The sequence below is a fragment of the Pogoniulus pusillus genome, chromosome 1, assembly GCF_015220805.1.
Source record: "Pogoniulus pusillus isolate bPogPus1 chromosome 1, bPogPus1.pri, whole genome shotgun sequence".
In the NCBI taxonomy this organism is placed as follows: domain Eukaryota; kingdom Metazoa; phylum Chordata; class Aves; order Piciformes; family Lybiidae; genus Pogoniulus; species Pogoniulus pusillus.
In genome coordinates, this window is record NC_087264.1 from 18,162,680 (window position 1) to 18,187,006 (window position 24,327).

At 43.7% G+C, this 24,327-nt stretch overlaps 1 protein-coding gene across 1 annotated transcript in view; it reads left to right on the forward strand.

Moving 5' to 3' along the window:
- Positions 1–22,704, forward strand: part of TC2N (tandem C2 domains, nuclear) — a 40,383-nt gene extending 17,679 nt beyond the window's left edge. The window contains exons 2-12 of the mRNA XM_064153141.1: positions 295–421; positions 1,076–1,309; positions 4,031–4,195; positions 6,761–6,852; positions 8,447–8,522; positions 9,681–9,781; positions 10,663–10,779; positions 11,684–11,875; positions 13,742–13,856; positions 14,337–14,536; positions 21,932–22,704. Of these exons, the coding sequence (XP_064009211.1) occupies positions 355–421; positions 1,076–1,309; positions 4,031–4,195; positions 6,761–6,852; positions 8,447–8,522; positions 9,681–9,781; positions 10,663–10,779; positions 11,684–11,875; positions 13,742–13,856; positions 14,337–14,536; positions 21,932–22,042 (1,470 nt within the window). The 5' untranslated portion in view covers positions 295–354 and the 3' untranslated portion in view covers positions 22,043–22,704. The remainder of the gene's footprint in view (positions 1–294; positions 422–1,075; positions 1,310–4,030; positions 4,196–6,760; positions 6,853–8,446; positions 8,523–9,680; positions 9,782–10,662; positions 10,780–11,683; positions 11,876–13,741; positions 13,857–14,336; positions 14,537–21,931) is intronic.
- Positions 22,705–24,327: the final 1,623 nt, after the last annotated feature.

Below are 24,327 nucleotides of genomic sequence, written 5' to 3' on the forward strand. Positions count from 1 at the left end.
CACAAACATGAGGAGAATTTTAGTGTTCCGGAAAGACAGAGACCTAAGTGGGTCACTGAAAGTACTCTGCAGCCATACATTAGAATTACTATCTTTTTTTCTGTGCTTTTATAGAAAAAAAAATTCTGTCACTGAGGGAAATCCAATGGCTTTGATCCTTTTATGACTGCAGGAACTTTTTCATTGACCCTAGGGCTGTGTCCGATAAGCAACTGAGTATTAACTGAGGGCTAATGTTGCATTTTTATTTCAATTATTTCCACATACTATATTTTGGTTTATTGTGTGTTTCAGGTTTGATAGCTGCACTGGATCGTTGTTTGTGGTCTCCTCTAAACTGCAACACTGAAAACTATGGCAGCAGAATGTATAAAAAACTGCTGCAAATTGTGTTTCTGCGTGGAAAAAGAGAAAAATTACCGTGAGTTCTGACATTATTAACTAAGGTTTCTGCTGTTCTGGCTTCAGCAATGATGAGATTTCCCATTCATAAAATAACTCTGTCACTTGATAAACTTGAATTTTTACATTGAAAATTCTTTCCATAGCTCTACTTGGAGATCGAGCACATGCTTGTTAGTGTTATGAATTGGAATTGGAACAGAAAAACAACACTTGTGTGAAGTCTGCTCCTTGCAGCCTAGAATACTGTCCCAAAAAGCCAGCTTTCTTACCCAAGGTTGTGTAAAAGCCTCGTATCTTTTCAGACATTCGAGAGTGAACAACTAACATTTTTAACTCCCTCTGGATTTACTGTTAATATTTTCTTTGGTCTTGTAGTTGTTTGAAGATCTCTTTTATGATACAAGTATACCTCTTGTAAAAAAAAAGAGCAAGGTAGCTATAAATATAGGAGCTTGAGCCACAAAGAGTTTGGATCAGTACAGGTGTCATGAAGATTAATGTATTTTCCAGGTGCTAATCCTGAATGCTGGTCTGGTAAAAGTGAATACTAGCAGCTGCTAAGTAATATATCAAGCACAGTTCCTATTAAAAAAAGAGAGACCTGTTTGTAGTATTGTTCAAAAGCCAATGCACATGTAGACTGTCTGTTTTTCTTGCTCTTTATTTTTAGCATTTTCCGTGGTGGAGAAATCTGAAGCAGCAGCCGCAAGCAAGCCAGCTATTGTGGAGAAGCCTCCATTGTCTTCTGTGTCAGTCAAGTGTCAGGTTGGCTGTTCAGAGGATTATCTGCTTTCTAAACTTCCCCTGGATGGGCAGGAGGTACCATTTGTGGTCCCTCCATTCAAATTGTCTTACGTACAGCCAAAGAATCTTCCTAGTATCTCACACGGTGGAGCAATTCAAGGTAAAGTACAAACAGCACTGCTGAAATAGTTGGTGAACTTTACTTGAAACTCATCAGTTATTCCTACTGAAAACAAATGTTGACAAAACTGTTCTAGAGGCCTGGTCTTCTTTCTTTTCTCTCTGGACATCCAGATTGCTTCTGGAAAGGATGTCATCCCACTGTCAATCTCTGTGATGCTGCATGAATAAAACTGAAAGGGAGGACTGCACACCAGTGCTCATACTTAGAGTAGTGGAAGACTGGCCCAGTAACATGAGTTACAGAGTGTATGCTATTTCTAGGCTCTTGGTCCTGCCAGGAGATGCCTAGAATTAGGTAAGGGAAAACTTTGCCACAATTGTTCTCTAGAGTTGAATGGTTGTTTTCTCTAGAGCTGCTTTGCCTTAAGGGCATGATAAGCTGGTGATATGCTTTTAGTTCCATGTGACTATTTCTTTTCTGAAGGTGGAAGCCTTAATTACTAAGCAAAGTCAACCATGTGTGCAAAATAACTGCTGCAGTGCTACCTAACTTTTTTGCATCTGTGTGGTTTTCCTCCCACCCTTCTCTCTTCTCCCTAGGTTCTTGCTGTTGCTCTTTTCTACTCCTGCATGGCTACTACCAAGCTGCCTTCTCAATCTCATTTGCCCCTGCTGGTCTTACTGGCACCACAGCAAAGTCAACTGGCCTAGCAGAGATTTTGGTATAGATGGGCCATTCTGTGTCCAGTCTTTTTAGTGGGCTTTATTTGTGATGTCTGCCTCACCAGGCGTGGACAGGAAACTTAACAGCTGGAGGCAGAACATGTGAGGCCCTCCTTCTCTGAGACTGATCTCTTTCAGCATCCTAGTCGTCTGCTGCTTCAGTAGCTATTGTTGTCCATACTTGGACATGGCATGGAAATGCATGACATGTTCCTGATAACCCTTTCTTACTAAGTATGGGTTCAGGCTCCACCTTGCTTTGTCTTACCTCATCCTCAAGATGCTGTACAGAGAAGTCTGTCAAGGAGTCTGAGGCGTGTGTGTTTTCCAGGTAAAATATGTCTAACAAGCTTTAGCTGAATGTTTTCTTTGTTCATGCTTTTCTACACAGTCCTACCAGTCCGTGTCTTAGTAAGATCAGTGACTTGACTTCATTGTGAATTATGATTCATCACCGTTTCTGGAGCATTTGGTGAACAGAGTGGCCCTTAGGCTATAAAGCTGGTATATCTTCTGGCAAGATGACCTGACTCTTCACAATTGTCTCCAGCAAATATTTTAAATTCTTGAACAAATATTTGAAAAGTGGCTCTCATGTCAAGTAGACAACTTCCATTTCTCTTTCTGAATAGAAATACTTTTCTTTAAAGTACAACTGGTGTTTAAAAATTCAAAGTTTACTGTTTTAGGAAGATTTACTAAATGCAGTGAAGTGTGCTGTCATTCCTTCTTCCCATTAGCCAAAGCACCAGTGTATTGTAGAAAATGTATTTAGAATATTTGCTTCTTAGGCTCTTGTAAAATATCTGCAGAAGCTTAAGTTCTGCTCTCAATTCCACTCCATCTTCCGTGCACGTCTGACCGTTTTCCTTTAGTGAATCAGGACATGCTCAGTGTTAGCTCTTGGCATCCCTTCTGAAAGCAATTAAGTTCTGGCAGGCTTTTTTTTCAGTACTGACTGAAGAGTCTCTCATACTCTCACAGAAGTAAGCTAGCAGGGAAGAAGTGTGCTCCTGGTCTGGAACACTGGCTTTTCTGTCATCTGTAGCATTCTTTATGGCCTCACTTCTCGCATTCATCCTCAAGCCCATTATACTTGAATTCTTGCATTATCACCTCTTAGGGTCAGGCTCACTGTTTTAGTTGTTCTTTTTTAGTAACACCTAGAGGAAAGGATTTTATATCAATAACAATGGTGCAACACACTTGCAGAATTGAAAACACTTCATAACGAGGTAAAGAACTTCTTCACAGATAGGCTGAAGTACAGGGAGGTGAATCAAGCAGATGCCAAAGCTTGGCAGAGTCCAGGTCACCCCATCCTCATTCTCTACTGTATTGTTCTATATGGCTATTTCCACTCCAAACAAAATAAAATGAAGCACTGCAGCAGGGCTCTTTACTGTTCTGCTGACCAAGACATACATTATTTTTTCTCAAGAGATTATAAATAAAATAGGGCAGCTGTGCTATAATGGGCTGAGTAACGGGCTGGGATTCAAGCATTCTCAGATCTGTCTACTTGAGCCTCAGCCAACAATTCAAGTCATTTTGGACTAGTGATTTCACCATTGACAGACTTCTTATGGAAAACGAGACTGCAGTCACAAGTTGCGTTATCTTTCCAAGCAAGACCTCCTGAAAGTCTTGGGTCCATTAGCCAAGTGGGAATGTCTGGGGATTAGGCAGCCAAATAAGTCAAAGATGTTCTGTACATATGGCCTTACTTTTCCTCTTTGTTTCTGCCTTGCTGTCTGTCTTTGAAGCTTTCTGTATTCCAGCTAGTAGACATTTATTGTGGAACTGCAAGACAGGGCATGCCTGGCTTTTTTTGTGGCCATTTTAATCCCAGTGTTTGCTAGTGCACTGGAAAGCTGGCATTATGTGTCTTTTCTTTCCCTTTTTTCCCACCTTCCTTCTCCCAGTGCAGGTACATTGAAATAGTTTGTCCTTTGCCCTGAAGGCACTCTGACTGCCTACAAAGCCACGTGTTATGTCTGGAACATTTGCATTTGACGTTACTTGTTCTACACAGAGTCTGCCAGAGCCTCATTTGGCGCCCGGAAAGCAGAACTGCAGGGGGTGTACCAGTGGCCTCACTATGATGTGTACAACCCGTTCTATCTGGAGCACCGCCTTTCACCAGATCAGATTAGGCGCCTCCAGGCAAAAACAGACCACAGGAAACTCTATGGATCAGGTGAGAAGGACTGCACACTGGCTTTTGTGTCTTCCTCCCTTTCCCAACGCATATAGGTAAGAGAAAAAAGAGAAGCTGTGTTTCATTATAGCAGCTCTCAAACTGGTTTGGATGCTGCAGGCACTTCTTTGTTCAGGAATCCATCCGTGCTGCTCCTTTCTGTGTTTTAAGGCCTTTGAGAAGGCTTTCATGCATCACATCAAGGTTGACAAATGAGCAAAACTAGCTAGTGTAGCTAGCCATGATTCAAAACAGCATGCACTGTTGGAGATTCCAGCTACCAGGAATAGGAGTGAGACAGAAAAAGGTGTTCAGACAGTATGCTGAGTGGAGGAATATCTGAGGAGTGTATATGGAGAGAGGAATAAGCACCAAAACCCATTCAGGAGCAGATGATAAGAACGGGTGCAAAACAGGACGTGATGCCATATGCCAGGTTTTTTGTAGTTTGCTTTCAGAGGTGCCAAAATGTCCCCACACGTTGCATGTGTTGAAGAACAGGGGAGGGCTGTTAAGATAGTAAGAGTTTAGATAGAAGGTGTTTACCTAAGTAAAAAATTGGTATTTGTATCCTATAATGAATGCTGTTTAAAGTAGATGACTAAGTGTTACTTGCTGTAAGTGATTGCTTAGACAAACATATTCACTCATACACTCGAAGAAATGTACACACCTCTACTGAACTGGAAGCTGGCAACAGCATGCATTTTTAAAGATATGTGGAATAAGGTACCCTGCTTGTTTTGCAGCTGAGAGAAATGTCTCAGCCTGTGTCTGGTTTTAAAACTGACTCTGAATCACCACAGAGACTACATTAAAAGACTACTCCGTTATTTTTTTCTTAAGAGAACAAACCAGAAATGATTTTAGTGCCTTTAATACATACAGTTTTACTGAGCTTTCTAAGCACCTGTGGTGGGAGCCAAATAGGTTTTATGAAACTGTCTTGAACATCTTCAGATCATTCCCTCTCTTACCCATTTTTCTTCAAGCTGAGTAAAGGCTTCACTAATTCTGTCTTAGTAAGCTTAAACACAAGAAAGGTCACTTAAGTGTGTCTAGAGTACAGTTCTAAAGTGCCTTTATCCTCCAGAGGTTTTTGACAGCTGTTTAAGTAAAACTCTAAGCCTATTCTGTGTTCATGTGTGTGGGCTTAGAGCTACAGAACATGTTTATTTGGAAGGTATGAGGTGAAATTCTTGAATTTTCATGTGAAGTCTTTCCTCTTCATCTTAAAAAAGCAAACAACACACCACCCCCTCAAAACAACAAACTAAATGAAAAAATAAATGCATTAGTACTTTCCAAAACTTCTAGCTACTATTGATCAACAGTGAATGATTTAAAATTCTCAGTGATCTTTTACTGGGTTTGGTTTATTTTTTAGTTTTATTTTACTGACAGCTTTCTCAGTGTCTTTTTCTTACATTAAAATATAAGTTTTCTAAAAAGGCACCATCTCCTCCCTGCCACCACCCTCATGGTCTTTGAAAACTTTAGCTTTACTAGAAACAGCAGGTCACAATGGTCTATCAGCCTCTCCTTGTAAGAAAGATGCTGCAATCTCCTAGTCATCTTTGTTGCCCTCTGTTAGACTCTATCCAGTAGTTTCCCGTTCTTCTTTAACTGGGGAGCCCAGAACTGCACACAACAGTCCAGGTACAGCCTCACAGGGGCAGAGTGCAAGGGGAGGACCTGCTGGTCACACTGTTCTTAGTGCACCACAGAATAATGTTGACTGTCTTGACTATGAGGGCACATGGCTGGCTCATGCTGAATTTATCCCCCAGCACTCCCAGGTCTTTCTCCACAGAGCTGCTTTCCAGCATGTCAGCCCCTAACCTGTACTGATGCATGGGGTTATTCCTCCCCAGGTGCGGAACTCTACACTTGCCCTGCTGAACTTCATGAGGTTCACCTCTGCCCAACTTTCCAGCCTATTCAGGTCTCACCAAAGTGCCTTCTGGTGTGTCATATACTTCTCCCAGTTTTGTATCATCAGCAAAACTGCTGAGAGCGCACTCTGTTCCTTCACCCAGGCTGTTGATGGGTCTGTTGAGCAAAACTGGACCCAGTACTGACCCCTGGGAACACCACTAGCTACAGGCCTCCAACCAGACTCTGCACTGTTATTCACAACCCTCTGTACTCTGTAATTTAGCCAGTTCTCAATCCACCTCACTGTCCACTCGTCTAACCCACACTTCTTAAGCTTACCTATGAAAGTGTCAGGGGAGACAGTGACAAATGCCCCACAGAAGTTGTGGTAGACAACTTCCACAGCTCTTGCCCTTACCTACCCAGCCGGTGACACCTTCATAGAAGGTTGTCAGATTAGGCAAGCATGATTTCCTCTTCTTGAATCCTTGCTGAATATTCATGATAATCTTCTTTTCCTCCACGTGCTTAAAGATGACATCCAGAGCTACATCCTTCCTTAGATGTTATTTAGCTAGGTTTCAACTCTACCATAGGTCTACTTAGATTTTTTTAAAGCTTAGTTGTTGTTTTTTTTTATTAGTGGTGATGCTTACATGATCTGCATTGTTCTCTTTGTCTTTTTAGTTAGTGATTTAAGACCTAGTGCTTTGCCTGGATCATTTGATCTAAGTCGTTCAATGTTTGATCTCAGAAGCCCACCTCATCGGTTCATGAAGGTGAGTTCTCCATGTAACTTAGGTTGTACTGAAAACTAAGCTTCCTTGATGTATGCTGCCTTGTTCATTGTGTTTTCAAAGTCAACAGTGAAGGCATTGTACTATGCACTGAAAAGGATTAGGGGAAAAAGGTCAACCAACTCCAAGAGGCTTTTCCCTGATGTCTCCTCTGACTACTGCTGTTCTGGCCCAGTGGGGCTGTCGAGAAACCTGAGTAGCTTGTCAGGCATTACTGGACAGAAAAGAGGCTGTGGTTAGTCATCTTGTGATTTCTCCCAGTAGTTGAAACATGCAACACTAGAAGTTTCAACTGACACAAAAAAAATCCCCACTGCCTTTTTTGTTTTTATTTCAAATAATCATCTCTTCCATGGAGATAAAGTTCCATATATGTATCTGTATAGGGTTAACACTCCAGGGGGAGTAACCCTGAACCTGACCCTAGGTGGTCTTGACCACTCCTGAGGGGTGCCTCTGAACACCACCAGGTGATGGTTAGCACACTCCTCCTTCCTGTCCCATAAAAGCAGGGGGACTGCCTGTGCTCTCTGTGCACCTCTCTCGGCACCTCTCTGCACCTCCCTGCATTCCCTGCTCCCTGCATACCACCATTACCATCTGCTCCTGGTCTCTCTCTCTTTCACCACGTGGCCATCACACACGAGGCAGGCAAAGCCATCACGATCACAATCAGGTTGCATTTATACATTTTGTATTTGCTTTCCCTTCCCTAACCTTTTGTAACTTCCCTACCTCAGATACCTTTTTAAGTTATTGGTAAACTTTTCTTTTTAACTTCCAAATCGAGTGAGATTACAGAACCAACCAGGTTGGAAAAGATCTTTGAGATCACCGAGTCCAACCTATCACCTAACACCTTCTAATTAACTAAATCATGGCACTAAGTGCCTCATCCAGCCTCCTCTTAAACACCTCCAGGGATGGTGACTCCACCATTTCCCCAGCCAGCCCATTCCAATGCCAATCACTCCTTCTGTGAAGAACTTCTTCCTCATGTCCAGCCTAAACCTGCCCCACAGCTTGAGGCTGTGTCCTCTTGTTCTGTCACTGGGTGCCTGGGAGAAGAGACCAACCCCCGTCTGGCTACAGCCTCCCTTCAGGTAGTTGTAGAGAGCAATAAAATCTCCCCTGAGCCTCTTCTTCTCCAGGCTGAACAAGCCCAGATTAAACATCCCATGCTCAGCTGAAGTTATTCTCAAGGGCTCAAAGAATTTGGGGGTTGATTTATTTGGGTGTGCTTACTTCTCTCTCTCTCTCCATCTAATCCCTTTCTTTTGGGAAAGAAGGGGAAGAGGGAAAGGCACTTTATAAAATTGTTATTGGTTCTATCAAATTTATCTGAGTCTCTGAAAATTTGAATTAGAACCAAGACAGTATCAGTGAGACAAAAAGTCTGTGCTGATCATATATGTTCTCTCTTAGCTTTTGGCATCAAGAGATCAGAGGGAGTGAGACAGTTATTTGAAAATGACCATTGTTTTGTTTTCATTGTGTCTTGTCTGATGGTAGAATCTCTCAGACTTTTTGCATTTGTTGCTCTGAGTGAAGTGGCTTTTCCTTTTTTTGCCCCTAGAGATATGATTCATTCTCCAGTGTACCTAGCAGTACCTCTTCCAGGAAGGATTCACAAGGCTCTAACAGGAGTCTGGGTAATGTTTTGTTTACTGCATAATGGACTATTTCCCTTTACATTTGAAACACGAACCTGTCTCTACTGTTGATGGTTTTCATTTTTATTTTAAAGAGGAATCTGATTAGCAGGTCAGTTTGAAGATTATTTTGCAATCTGAAATTAAGAGTTTTGGACCTAAGCAAATGAGCTTTTGAGAGGGTCTGGTTTTGAAAAATTCAGCCCTGGATTTACTTAACCCAGTGAAGGAAGAAATAACAGGTGTCCCATTAGGGTAGAATGCATCACCTAGGTCACAGTACTAGTCCTTTTCCATGAAATGCCTGGAATCTGATAGTGTATTGCGCTGAGAATTAACTGTATTGCATGCAAACCTACTATCCTTACTTATGAAAGCATTCTGAGGAAGTGGAAATACTGCAAAAGAAACCCTCAAAACTTAATCATGTCCCCATGGAAATCACCCTGCTAGAAGTCAGAATTTCACCCAGTCTGCCCAAAAAGAAGACTGAGGGACAATGACCTTGTTTCAGTGATGGCAGAGAAACACTGGATACTAAAGGGCTCTTCTAACTTGGAGGAAAGTGTAACAGTAAAATGTTTAGCTGAGAAAGATAAAAAGCAGGCTGAATTTTAAGCTTAACATTACATGTGATTAAGGGAATTGATAGATTATAAATGTGTTCTGGGTGTCTCAAGCACATGCTTATCACAGTATCACCAAGGTTGGAAGAGACCTCATAGATCATCAAGTCCAACCTGCTACCACAGAGCTCAAGGCTAGACCATGGCGCCAAGTGCCACGTCTAATCCTGCCTTGAACAGCTCCAGGGACAGTGACTCCACCACCTCCCCGGGCAGCCCATTCCAGTATCCAATGACTTTTGTTTGGCATTTTTATCTGTTCTACAAGTTGCTTGTATATAACACTAAATTCAGCAGAAATAACGTGGCAAACAAGGCAAACACAAAGACTTTTAGCTCTCTGGAAGGTCAGGCTACAGGACTACATGGATATTTTGTCCTTAAAATGTAAATGTTAAGATATTTCAAACTTAACTTTGAGAGAGGTTTTCAAAGATAGGCAGTCCACTTACTAATGAGTTCAATCTTTCTTGAGAGGAACTTCTAAGATACTGTATTACTTCTAAAAACTCTAACTGGCTTTCTCCCACAGACACTATTACATTATCAGGTGACGAACGAGACTTTGGAAGACTGAACGTGAAGTTGTGTTATGTTTCTTCCGTAGAACAGATTTGGATTACAGTTTTACATGTAAGTAAATATAATAATAACTTGATTATTATTCACTCATGGCTATTTTACTATGCTAAGTGTTCATTCTTATTAAATTTCACTGTTAGTTTAAAGAATACTTTTAGGAGGAAAAGGAATTTACATCTAAGAATTAATATAAACATCTTCCAGTCAAATGGAGTACTGGGATTTGCTCAAAGTATTTCACTCCTCCAGTGTATTTTTTTTTCCCTATGACAACCTGCTGCAGGCAGTAGTAAAAAGTAGTATATCACTTCTTATGTTGCTATGTGTATATTCTGATTGTGGACTGAGTAACTGCTCAGCATAGTTAAGAAAGCTGAGCTGGTCATAGGCTGGTGTGGAAATTTGAAGGCAACAGGTTGGACCAACTTTGGAGGCAGTATTTAAATGACTTGAAATCTAACAATTCCTTCAGGGCAAAACTGTAATAGCACTTTGAGGACATGTAGATTCTTGTGACTTTTCTGTTAGCTGATGTGATACTGTTATACTGGCTTTTTTATACACTTAAGGAACTGTGAATAAGTTTTAGGAAATGAAACTTTGAGTAGTCAGAAATCTCACAACTACATCAAGTGATAAATATTGTGTTAAGGGGATTTGTCATTTATCTGCTGTCAAACTGCCACATAGCAAAATCATTAAAATCTACTGGCTAACATTTTACTCTCTGCTTGTGAAAAATAGTTCTTTATTTATCTGAAGTGACACAATCATTAACACTGGCTCTGATAGGTTGGACTGGATGATTTTGGAGGTCTCTTCCAACCTGGTTGATTCTATGATTCTATGACTTATATTCAATATTACAAGAATTACTGACTGAAGGCCAGAGTTGTACATTATCTAAACTGGCTGAGTTTTCAATGTTGCAGTGCAAAGACCTGAGCTGGCCTTCTAGCTGTGGGGAAAATCCTCGTATCTGTGTCAAGGGAATTCTCACTCTGCCCAAACCGGTGCATTTCAGATCGTCTGCCAAGGAAGGCTGCAATGTAAGTAGAGGCAGGGAAAACACTAAGAAATCTGTTTCCACCCCAAAATAAAAGTGAAATGTGAACATATTATTTTTTTTAAGGGACCAAACATTCACTCCTATGCCATGTTTGCTGTGGTAGTTGCCTAGGTTCAGGTTATTTCCTCACACTCCCCTACCTCTCCCAACCCCACCCCTCCCACAATCCCATCTTCTCAAAATCCTGTTCCAAGCCTCATTCCATTTCCTCCCCCCCTTGCAATGCACTGTTGCCCTCCTTCTCTTCCAAGTCTGCAGGACAGATATGCTCATAGGGGACTGAAACACGAGCTGCTGGCTCTGGTGGCTCGGTAGTAGGGAACTGGATGAAGACTGGGCATCATACCTGTTGGTACACATTGACCCCAGGGAAGATAATTGATATATTGCCTCTCACTAGAGCAGGAGTCAAAGTTCATACATCCTCTCTACAGAAAGTAGTAAGAATTGGTCTCACAGGACAAGACTCCTGATGATGGCACTTAGGGAATATTGAGGAGGTGAAAGACAAAGCCTACTTTGTCTTTCATAAACCTACTACAACATGAATCAAAGATAAAAGAAAATAAAATTATCAGGAGACAGTACAGCAAAAGGCCACAGGAGAATTTTCTATGCCAATGCATGCATGCTGTTGTAAAGCTTGAGGACAGATGGCCTCAACTCGTTATGGTAGTGAAAATCCAGAGCTTTGTCCCTGCCAGGATGTGTCAGGTGGGGAGTCCGTTGGGGCTTCCCATTGTAAAAGCACACTTTTCCACGGCAGCCTCAAGGGGCAGCTGGGAGCAGTGGCTATGGCACCAAGAAGACTTGGTTTCTAGGTTTCAGGCTTGGTGCAGCTTCCTTACAATGGTGGTGTTTCCCCCACTGTTTTTTCTTTCCAGGACATTGAATTTATGGAAACTTTTGTATTTGCTATTAAACTGCAAAGCCTGCAGGCTGTCAGATTGGTATTTAAAATCCAGACACAGACTCCCAGGAAAAAAACTATTGGAGAATGCTCCTTGGCACTGCGGGAGCTCAGCTCAGAAGAGTCAAGTCATTGGCTGGATGTATCTCCTCCTTCTAAAGCACCTGTAAGTGCCAATACTGAAAATGTTGCTATATCATCCAGAAAGAGTTGCTGGAAATGGAAGTAAAATCAGTCAGTACTAATTTAGTGTTAACAATAAACAGAGGCTTTTTCAGTTTTTTTTTTTTTTTCTTCTGCTTCTTTCTTTTCCACTTTCTTGGGAGCAGCATTTTGATGAGGAAAAATGCAGACTTCAGTTCTGCACATCGCTGCTCTGCTCATAAACTGCAGCTGTTTCTGGGAAAAGGGCTACAGCAAGTTCTTCCACACTACGGCTCACAGCTTTAGGGAGGGGCATTCTGGGGAAACGTTTAGCAAAGGACACTGGGTAACTGCCCATTTTGCAACCAGAAAATATCAGAACATCCTTAGGTCTCACAGCAAGAGCTCAGACCAAATGGAATCTGCATATGTTATGGAAGAAAAGTGCTAAGTGGCTTGAGACTGCAGAGATTGCTGTATATTTAATGTTCAGGCTGCATGCTGTGAAGTAATAATTCAGACAATTCATTTCCATTACTGTAATAAGAAGCAGGTGGTTTTCACAGTGGGATTTCCTTCCCCCAACCCTCACTTTGTTTGTTTCTTTTACAGATTGTGTCTAGACAGTTGTATTTTCAACAAATTAAACTCGAATTAGCAATTCAAAAGCAAAATTTATTTGTCTGAGAAATATGATTGATACTTCTGACTTCTAACATAAGTTACACTTGACGTTTTAGTTCTGAATTCTAAATATAGTTCTACTGCTTCAAAAGCAGTAAGATTAAATGAAACGGGAAGCTGTTTTAGAAGCTGCTTCATCCCAGTGTAAATTCTTGAATCATCTCGTAGTTTTTCCTCTCTGTTCTGGCTTTCCTCACAATTTTGTCCAAGAACCCTCCAGACGCTGCTGGAAGTCATCCCTGTACTGTCCTGTGAGGCAGCAAACTACCCTGTTTGCCAAGAGCTCAGATATGAGCACCTTCCTCTCAGGGATACACAGAATTTGTTTCAGTAGAGCTGCAAAGAGAATTTGGGTCTCTTTGATGAACTAGAGCCTGACTTCTTCTTATCTAACCTGTTGCTCTCTTGCTTGGTGCATTTTGCTGTACTGAAGTGCATTAAAACTTGAAGGGAATGACACTAGCAAGTCCTTTTAGGTGGAGGCTGTGAGGAAAGCTGGGTCTCCACTGGCCTTCTCCTGCTGTTCTTACAGTATTCAGAGTGTATTAACATCTGACACAAGAGTAATGATGCTTCAAAGCAACTTTGCCACTAGCAAAAATTCAGCTGGAGTGTGGGGAGGTGTATGTGGGGTGATGCATAGGCATGTAAGCCACAAGTACTTCCATAACTTAGGAAACCCACAACATGTAGTCACCTTACATCCATGGATATCCATGTATCCATGGACAGCATTGCTTATATCTCCATACTGCAAAATTCACAAGTGTGGGAGAAGCACTTGAAAGGTTTTGGTGTCAGTGAGGTACACCTGGTCTCTCACCTCCACACCCAGGTTTAGTAGAGCTGCACACTGCATTGTCTGTTTTTTCCTGTATGTGTATGTCATTACCCTTGAGGAATCTTGCCCTGGTGAAAAATGAGGACTTGTTTATTTGGCCACTATCTCTGGCTTTAGCTCACCATTGCCATGTGTGCTCTGCACATAAATAGTCCATCAGGGGAGCACATGCATTGCAGCTATGACAAGTGCAAGATGCACTTTCTGTGCATCTGCAGGTTGTGTATACAATGCATGCTTGTATTTCTGCCCAGGAAATCCCAGATAGAAATGTGGGAGCCCAGCATATGACAGAATTCCTCTGTTTCCTGAGTTTATAAGCAACTTAATCCAGATGTTATGGCAACATTCTTTTGCTTGTAGGTGTGCCGTGCAGAACTTCAAATAGGAACTTGTTTTCAAGCAGTAAACAGGAGGATTCAGTTACAGATTCTTGAAGCACAAAACCTTCCAGTTTCATCAACACCACTCTCTTCAAGTAAGTTGCACTAGCTGTCAGCTGTCTCATGCCTCCTGTCTAAAAGCATCTGTAACAGGTAAACTGCTGCTGCAGTGGGTTGGCAATTCATAATGTTCCTTACAAACCTCAGACTAACACATTGTGCAGCAGATTAGCATTGCCAAGGCTTGCTCCCACAGATGTCTTACTTGATTACTTTTTGTTTGGTTGAAGCTATGTGTTTATGTGTTATGGAAGACTTTTATCCCAGTATTAATCCTGACATACAAGAGCATTAGCTTGCACTTGCAGTTTGGACACTGTGCTAATCAAATCAGTATTACTGAACATACTCTGTTTCTGTGACTAGTCAAGAAAGCTGTTGCAGAGTTTTTTTTGGCCAGACTTTTGGGGAACTGTTCCAGTTTGAACCATACATACAGATTTTGTCAGTTCCTTTTTGGGTGTGTTTGTGAGTAACCCTTTTTGCTATGCCTTTTCCCCTCCCTCCTGTGCTAGATTTCTTTGTGAAAGTTGGAATGTTTACTACAGAAGGGATCATCTACAAGAAGAAGACTCGCCTTCTGAAGTCCACTAATGGCCAAGTGAAGTGGCAAGAAATGATGATTTTTCCAGTAAACCAAGTCGAACAAGGAATTAGCTTTCTCATCAAGCTCTACAGCAGAAGCTCAGTGAGAAGAAAACACTTCCTAGGACAGGTTGGTTTCTGCTGACTAGGATGGTTTACTTAAAATCCAGTTCCACACGTTTCTTAAGATGAGTTTTCAAGTACTTTAAGGTGCCATACAGCAAAAGAGCAAATTCAGATATACTCTTCAAGCAAGGTGTAACTCAAGAAAGCATAGTACTGGGCTCTTAAACATGTTCTAACGTCAGGTAGCTGGTTTTTCTTTTTCATAAAGAAATCCTTAAGTACTTTTGTACACTTTGTGGAGTGTACTATGTTGTGATGGTTTGGGTGTTCCCCACCCTCCCACACTTTAGAAATCACCCAGACTAGACGCAGCCAGCTCTGGGAATATGAATGAAGCTTGTATTTACAGCTGGCACAATATACAAGCAGATATTTACAGTATATACAGTTATAGACAGAAATAGACAAGGTAAAAAGGTAATACAGAAACACAACTCCCCTCCCAGAAACCTGAGTCCCCAGGAGGGGCTCTCAACCACCCCTGCACCTTCCCCCTACCCCTCTCAACCTTACCCCAGTCCCAAGGAAGAATGGAGGTTCAGCCAAAGGTTAGGAAGCAAAGTGGGTTATCCCAAAATGTAGGGTGAGGTTAGAGAGATGCAGCTCAGCCAGCAGCCCCAGTGAGAGTGATGCCAAGAGTGTTATCTAATGTTTTTATTTCTTGTTCCTATACTTCTCAGCAAGACTGTGAGCAAAGCAGACATCACCATTGTTTTCTTTCCACAGCCTGTAATCTAGTTCTTCTCAACAAAACATTCTAGCTAGCTTCAAACTAGCACATATGTGAAAGATTCCTTCCTCCAGACAGAAACATAATCTCTTCCTTGCTTCTAGGCCTTCTAAAGAAAAGAAACAAAGCTCTCAAAAGGAGCTCCAGAACCTGCAATGTACTGTACAGGACGGCTGTGTGTTGGCTTACCATACCAACTACACTTACAAACCTGCACATGAAAGGAAGTATCAACAGCTATGGTATTTTAGCCAGCAAGGCAATCTGATAATGCTGATGTTGTAAATACCCATGATCAAGTGACAGCACAAGATTATATTTTTTAGTTAGTGATCTTTCTCTCTTTTTCTTCTTTTTTAAAATTCTTGTAAACAGCTGAAAGCATTTCTGTGATGACATACAGGGTGGCCATGTATGCCAGGGAGTGTTTTGTATGGGTGTTAGGAGGAAGTTCTTCCCAGAGAGAGTGATTTGCCATTGGAATGGGCTGCCCAGGGATGTGATGGAGTTGCCATCCCTGGAGGTGTTGGAAGAAAAGACTGGATGCTGGATGGATGGAGCACTTAGTGCCATGATCTAGTTGATTAGATGGGGCTGGGTGCTAGGTTGGACTGGATGATCTTGGAGGTCTCTTCCAACCTGGTTCATTGTATGATTCTATGTATGATTTGTATTGAGCTTAATGATGGTAACGACAGGGTTGAGTATTTATAGGTAAGAATCAGGAGGAAGGTCAAGAAAGCAGAGATCCTGGCAGTGAGTGTGTTATAACCAGGGTGAAGAGACAGAGAGAATATTCAATAGGCATCTGGCAGAAGTTTCACAATGGCTGTCCCTTGGCCTTGTAGGGGGACTTCAACTTCCTTGACGTCTCCAGGAAATACAACACAGCAGAGAAGGAGCATTCGCAGAGGTTCTTAGTGTGTGTAGGGTAACTTCCTGACACAGCTGGTGAACAAGCCAACTAGGGAAGGTCACCTGCTGAACTTGCTGTTTCTGAACTGAGAAGAGCTTGTGGGCTGACTGGAGGTTGGTAAATGTGATGCCTTCTATAAGAAGGGCCAGAAGGACCATGGGAACTACTGACCTGTAGGTCTGACTTTGGTGCCAGGGAGCATCAAGGAGCAGATCATCTTGAATGCCGTTATGCAGCGTGTGCAGGGCAGCCAGGTGACCAGGCCCAGTCAGCATGGATTCATGAAGGGCAGGTCCTGCTCAACAAACCCCAATCTCTGACAAGATGACCCATGTAGTGGATGAGGGAAGGGCTGTGAATGTTGTTTACCTGGACTTTTGTAAGGCATTTGATACTGTGTCCCATGGCATCCTCCTGGAGAAAATGACTGCTCATGGCTTGGATGGGTGCATGCTTTGCTTGGTAAAAAACTGTCTGGCTGACTGGCTGGGCCCAAAGAGTGGTGGTGGATAGAGTTAAATACAGTTGGTGGCTGGTCACAAGTGGTGTTCCCCAGGGCTCAGTTTTGGAGCCAGTCTTGTTTAATATCTTGATCAATGATCTGGATGAGGGAGTTGAGTGCACCCTTAGTAACTTTGCAGATGACACCAAACTGGGCAAGAATATTGATTTGCTTGAGAGTAGGAAGGTCTCTGCAAAGAGATCTGGACAGACTGGATCAATGGGCTGAGGTCAGTTATACAAGGTTTAACAAAGCCAAGTGCTGGGTCCTACACTTGGGTCACAACAACCCCATGCACTGATACAGGTTGGAGGAGAATGGCTGGAAATGTGCCCAGCAGAAAAAGACCTGAGGGTGGTGGCTGAGAGGCAGCTGAACAAGAGCCATCGTGTGTGTGTCCAGGCAGCCAAGAAGGCAAACAGCATCCTGGCCTGTATCAGGAATAGTGTAACCAGCAGAAGTAGAGAAATGATCATGCCCCTGTACTTGGCACTGGTGAGGCTGCATCTTGAATACTGTGTTCAGTTTGGGGCCTAACTACAAGGAAGACATTGAGGTGCTGCAGTGTGTCCAGAGAAGGGCAGTGCAGCTGGTGAAGGGCCTAGAGAAAAATCTTATTAGGAGTAGCTGAGGGAACTTGGACTGTTTAGGCTTGAGAAGAGGAAGCTGAGGGGAAACCTTGTTGCTCTCTACAACTACCTGAAAGAAGGTTGTAGTGAGGTGGTGTTGGCCTCATCTCTCTAGTGTCAAGTGGTAGAATTAGAGGAAATGTCCTCATGTTGCACCAGGGGAGGTTTAGATTGGATACTGGGAAAAAAATCTTTATGGAAAGAGTAGTCAGGCATTGGAAAAGGCTGCCCAGGGCAGTGGTGGAGTCACTGTCTCTGGAGGTGTTCATAAAAATGTGAAGATGTGGTTGGAAGGGACCTCAAAGATCATCCAGTTCCAACCCCTCACTATAGGCAGGGACACCTCCCACTGGAACAGGTCACTCAAGGCCTCATCCAACCTGGCATTGAACACCTCCAGGGAGTAGCATCCACAACCTCCGTAGGCAACCTGTTCCAGTGTCTCACCACCCTTACTGTAAAGAACCCTTTCCTAACATCCACCCATCAAGTCTGTGATTTTCTTTCCAGGTTGGTTCTATGATTCTGTGATGTCATGTGGGACAGAGTCAAATGCCTTACTCAGGTCCAGGTAGATGATGTCAGTTGCCCTTCCCTTGTCCACTGTTGCTGTGACTTCATCATAAAAAGCCACCACATTTGTCAGACATGGTTTGCCCTTGCTGAAGCCATGCTGGTTACCACCAGTCATCTCTGCTTTGCTTTCCATTTGCCTTAGCAGAGCCTTCAGGAGGATCTGCTCCATGATCTTGCCAGGCACAGATGTGAGACTGACAGATCTGTAGTTCCCAGGGTCATCCTTTTTTCCCTTCTTGAAGATGGGTGTTATGTTTGCCCTTTTCCAGTCAGCAGGAACTTCACCAGTCTGCCAGGACCTTTCAAATACGATGGGCAGTGGTTTAACAACTTCATCCACCGGTTCCCTCAGGACCTGTGGGTGGATCTTGTCAGGCCCCATGGACTTGTGCATGTTCAGATTCCTTAGGTGCTCACAAACATGATCTTCAATTATACTGGGCAGATCTTCCTACTCCCAGTCCTTACTTTTGCCCTCTGGGACTTGGACATTGTGGATGGAGCCCTTGCTGTTGAAGACTGAGGCAAAGAAGTCATGGAGCACCTCAGCCTTATTCATATCCTTTGTCATCAGCTCTCCATTTCCCTTCTGGAAGGGTCCCACATTCCCTCTAGTCCTCCTTTTCTCATTAATATACCTGAAGAAGTTCTTCTTGTCCCCTTGATGTCCCTAGCCACATTTAATTCTAGCTGTGCTTTAGCTTTCCTCACCTGAGCTCTGGTTGCACAATTTCTTTGTATTTGTCCCAGGTTACCTGTCCTTGCATCCACTCTCTGTAGGCTTCCTTCTTGCATCAAAGTGTGTCCAGGAGCTCTCTATTCACCCATGCAGGCCTCCTGGCCTTCTTACCTCCCCTCCTCTTTTTTGGGATGCATTGTTCCTGGGCCTGGAGGAGGTGATGCTTGAACACTGACCAGCTTTCCTGGGCACCCCTTCCTTCCAGAGTTTTTTCCCATGGCACCCTGCCAAGGAGGTCCCTGAAGAGATTGAAGTCTGCTCTTCTGAAGTCCAGAGCAGCAAGTTTGATATGCACCCTCCCTGATGCCTTCAGGGTCTTAAACTCTACCATTTCATGGTCACTGCAACCAGGGCTATCCTTCGGCTTCACTTCACTCACCAGCCCCTCCTTGTTGGTGAGGACGAGGTTCAGCATAGCACCTTTTCTTGTGAGTTCCTCTACCACTTGGAGGAGGAAGTTATCATCAGTGTGTTCCAGGAACCTCTTAGATTGCTGGTGCTCTGCTGTGTTGTCCTTCCAACAGATGTCAGGGTGGTTGAAGCCCCCCATGAGGACCAAGGCCTGTGAGTGTGAGGCTTCTCCTATTTCACGGAAGTGGCCAGCCTAAGCTCTAGCTGAGCCTTAGCCTCTCTAATTTTTCTCCTACATAGTCTGGCTACCTCCTTAAACACATCAGGAGAAGCCTTCCCCTCCTTCCAGAGGCGATACACCCTCTTTTTCTCCCCCACTTCCTTCAGGAGCTCTTTGCTCATCCAGGCTGGTCGCCTCCCCCTGCGGCTCATCTTTCGGCACATGGGAACTGCCAGTTCCTGTGCCTTCAAGAGCTCCTGTTTAAAGTAAGTCCAACCATCCTGGACCAAGTTTGCAGATGACACTAAGCTGGGGGCAGAAGTGACTGAGCTGGAGGGCAGAAGGGCTCTGCAGCGGGACCTTGACCGCCTGGACAGATGGGCAGAGGCCAATGGGATGGGGTTCAATAGCTCAAAGTGCAGGGTGCTGCACTTTGGCCACAACAACCCCATGCAGAGATACAGGCTGGGGTCGGAGTGGCTGGAGAGCAGCCAGACAGAGAGGGATCTGGGGGTACTGATTGATACCTGTCTGAACATGAGCCAGCAGTGTGCCCAGGTGGCCAAGAGGGCCAGTGGCATCCTGGCCTGCATCAAGAATGGTGTGGTCAGCAGGAGCAGGGAGGTCATTCTGCCCCTGTACTCTGCACTGGTCAGACCACACCTCGAGTACTGCGTTCAGTTCTGGGCCCCCCAGTTTAGGAGGGACATTGAGATGCTTGAGCGTGTCCAGAGAAGGGCGACGAGGCTGGTGAGAGACCTCGAGCACAAGCCCTACGAGGAGAGGCTGAGGGAGCTGGGGTTGTTTAGCCTGGAGAAGAGGAGGCTCAGGGGTGACCTTATTGCTGTCTACAACTACCTGAAGGGTGGTTGTGGCCAGGAGGAGGTTGCTCTCTTCTCTCAGGTGGCCAGCTCCAGAACAAGGGGACACAGCCTCAGGCTGCGCCAGGGGAAATTTCGGCTCGAGGTGAGGAGAAAGTTCTTCACTGAGAGAGTCATTGGGCACTGGAATGGGCTGCCTGGGGAGGTGGTGGAGTCGTCGTCCCTGGGGCAGTTCAAGGCAAGGTTGGATGTGGCACTTGGTGCCATGGTCTAGCCTTGGGCACTGTGGTAAAGGGTTGGACTTGATGATCTGTGAGGTCTCTTCCAACCTTGGTGATACTGTGATACTGTGATACTGTGATTTGTTTGTAAAGGGCCTCATCTGCTTCACCTTTCTGGTCAGGAGGTCTGTAGCAGACTCCTACTACGATGTCACCCTCCCCTGCCTTCCCTTTAACCTTTACCCACAAGCTCTCTGTTTTTGTATTGCACATCCCCAGGTGGAGCTCCGTTAAGTTGTGCTAACTGGCAGTGTGTGAGGTCATTGCGATCTCATGAATCATCATCATCATAGAATCAACCAGGTTGGAAGAGACCTCCAAGATCATCCAGTCCAACCTATCCCCCAGTCCTATCCAGTCAACTGGATCATGGCACTAAGTGCCTCATCCAATCTTTTCTTGAACACCTCCAGGGATGTTGACTCCACCACCTCCCTGGGCAGCCCATTCCAATGGCAAATCACTCTCTCTGTGAAGAACTTCCTCCTAACATCCAGCCTATACTTCCCCCAGCACAACTTGAGACTGTGTGCCCTTGTTCTATGGATCTTGTTTGTAAGGGGGAGGAAATGAGCTACTTCTCAGAAGTTACTTGGAGAAAGTTGCTTTAGCTTATGCAGGCAGACATTGCCACACAACACATGAAAACATAAAATATAGCTCAGGGGAAAATATACTTGGAGCTATTGGCTGGGTAGCTGGAAAAAGATGAGTATAGCTGGATCTATTATCTTTGCTCTTCAGAGAATGATGTTTAATTGGATGCTGTTCTAAGCAGACAGTACTTAGATTAGGCTGCTTCTACAGACGTGTCTTTAATCATGAGCAAGATGTACACTGAATCTCTGTGGATGAACATCAGCTCTGTAGTGTTCTGGAAGACATTGTCCTCGTTTCTTCAGAGCACTGTAGGATAAATGTACTTCATGGTGAAGGTTTCTGAGAAGTCTTAAAAGGACTCATTCTTGGAAGACTTGAGGAAATAGCCCCGTAAATAATGATACCTACTTACATAAGCAGAATTCCTTGGCAGTGGAGGCTAGTGATAATGTTCAGGGGGAAAACTTTCTACTTGTACCTTATTTCCTCATTTAATCACCACTATGCATTAATTGAATACTGAGAAGAAATAGACTTACTGCAGGACTATGGGTGGTATGGACATGCTCACAACCTCCACGGAATGCAGGTTTGGCCCTGTCTGTTGGAATGTGCTCATGAAAATGCTGTACAGCTCTCTTGGGAGGCCAGATGGCTTGCAGCCAACTGGAGTTTGAATGCATAGAGCCGTCACTGGCCCTGATGAGCCCTCGACTCCAGCACGTGCATTTTAATGGAGCAAGGAATGCTTGGCTTAAAAAGTCTCATGAAGAAGGGAAACATTAGTATGTAGTGAGTTCTTTCAACTATTTCGGAGGCTAAATTTAAACCCAGACTCCTTGTGTTCCCAGCTGAAAGACAAAGTATATTAGTCCTAACAGAACCTTATTTGTTGCTGTTACGCTTTAGTTGCAGTCTACACATTGTTATCTCATTCTGCACTTCCACAGCATTAGTCTGGAACTAACAGAAGCTGCCTTCCCTTTTATATCAGGTGAACTAATCTTTATTCCTATTTTTATTTCCTACTGCAGATCTGGATAAGTCCTGATAGCAATAACAGTGAAGCAGCAGAACAGTGGAAAGACACTATTGCCAACCCTGAAAAAGTTGTTGTTAAATGGTATAGCATTGGTCCATCTTGAAGACTGGAGATGAAATCTAGGACTGATTTTCTACAAAGATATTCCTATGCTGTTTAAAATAGTATATATAAGACAAAAACATTGTCTACACAAGTTCTTCAGAAGTTCTCTGCTGCATCACACCTCCGTGGAACAGAAAATTCCGCTTCACCAAGAGAAATACTGGCTAAATATTAATAAGAGGAAGACTTAGGAACTGGGGAAAGCACTCACTTGAATTTTAAAAATCTGCTCTGAAAAACTTCTTGTTTTGCCCCTTTCAGGCTCTTCATAAGAGCACAGAAGTGCAGTCTTCGAGAGAAGCAGCTTGAATCAACATCTTCTCCAATGGTCACTGATGTCGTCCTCATTTGCAGTCTTGCCTTTGTCAGACACCGAAGTCTGTGGAAATCAGCCTGGTCAGTGGGCTTGGTCCTAGGTACCTCTAAGCCTCTGGGGTTGCACCTGTGTTGACACCATTTGTGATGGTTTGGGTGTTCCCCACCCCCCCACACTTTAGAAATCACCCAGACTAGTCTCAGCCGGCTCTGGGAATATGAATGAAGCTTATATTTACAGCAGCACAATATACAAGCAGATATTTACAGTATATACAGTTACAGACAGAAATAGACAAGGTAGAAGGTAATACAGAAACACAACTCCCCTCCCAGAAACCTGAGTCCCCAGGAGGGGCTCTCAACCACCCCTCATCTTCCCCCTGCCCCTCTCAACCTTACCCAAGTCCTAAGGAAGAATAGAGGTTTGGCCAAGAGGTTAAGAAGCAAAGGTTAGTCCAAATGGAAAGTGAGGTCAGGGAGTGAGATGTTGCTCAGCCAGCAGGCCGAGGCAGAGTTTGACAAAATGGCCAGAGTGTTATCTAATGTTTTCCTTTCTTCTTCAGCAAGACTCTGAGGGGAGTAGACATCACCACTGTTTTCCTTTCACAGCCTGTGATCTAGTTCTTCTCACCAAAACATTCTAGCCTGCTTCAAACTAGCACACCATTTGATCAGCGTAACGTGTCTGAGCAAGTGGGAAAGCTGTGGCAGCAGGAGAAGGCATAAAGGCACCTCCACAATAAGGCTTTTCTAATCTCTGTCTTTGACGAAGGTTTGCTCAGTACCCTGACGTGCCCATAGCTTGGGTTTTCCTCCATTCTTCTCTCCGAAGAGAGAGTTTGAAAGATAAAGAGTTTCTCCATCTAGCTGTGATCTTTGCAAGTGGCGCCCTCCAGGCTTCCCCTGTTTGGGTGAGTTCCGTTTGGAATCAAGGGAATAATAAGGAGAGGCAACAACCCTGCCTAGGATCAAGGCCAGTATTTTCAGATAAACTGCTTTCTTATTTAGACATTTATATGTAAACCACTTCCTGTCTAATCAGCAGTGTTCTGGCATTGGCTTACATCGCTAAACCCCAGACTAACACGTATGAAGGTGTAAGCAAATCTTTAGTGACATAAGTGCTTCCTGATATTTATTAAAAGGCAGGTTTTGTTTAAAAGCTGGGCTACCATTGCAGAAGTATTCATCCTACGTTCAGGATGCTGAAGAATTAATATGTGGGAGTATATTTGTGTTACTTCTTTCTAGCAAGAAGAAATTAACCAATTTTTTATTGCAAATTCTATTTTCTCTACAAAATTCGAAGATTATTTTTTCTATGAGTCCTGATATTTTCAGGGTTTTGTTCACAAGCAGGGAAATGCCATGGAGATGATAGATCATAGCTGCATCAAAAAGCACAGACCTATTTTCACTGCTTTAACTACTGGATTTAAAAGAATATCTATTTCTTTAAATCCACTGCTTACACACTGTTGATTGTCTAGTGTGTATAAATATATATGTTTGTACAGATGATGAATAATTGTGTCCTTTCTGTAATTTGAACTAGAGTGGCAGTGAGGGTGCTCGCTGCTGGAACACAAACCCTATGAGGAGAGGCTGAGGGAGCTGGGGTTGTTTAGCCTGGAGAAGAGGAGGCTCAGGGAGGACCTCATTGCTCTCTACAACTACCTGAAGGGAGGCTGTAGCCAGGTAAGGGTCAGTCTCTTCTGACAGGCAACCACCAATAGAACAAGGGGACACAGTCTGAAGTTGTGCCAAGGGAGGTCTAGGCTGGATGTTAGGAGGAAGTTCTTGCCAGAGAGAGTGATTGGCATTGGAATGGGCTGCCCAGGGAGGTGGTGGAGTCACTGTCCCTGGAGGTGTTCAAGAAAAGCCTGGATGAGGCACTTAGTGCCATGGTCTAGTTGACTGGCTAGGGCTGGGTGCTAGGTTAGACTGGATGATCTTGGAGGTCTC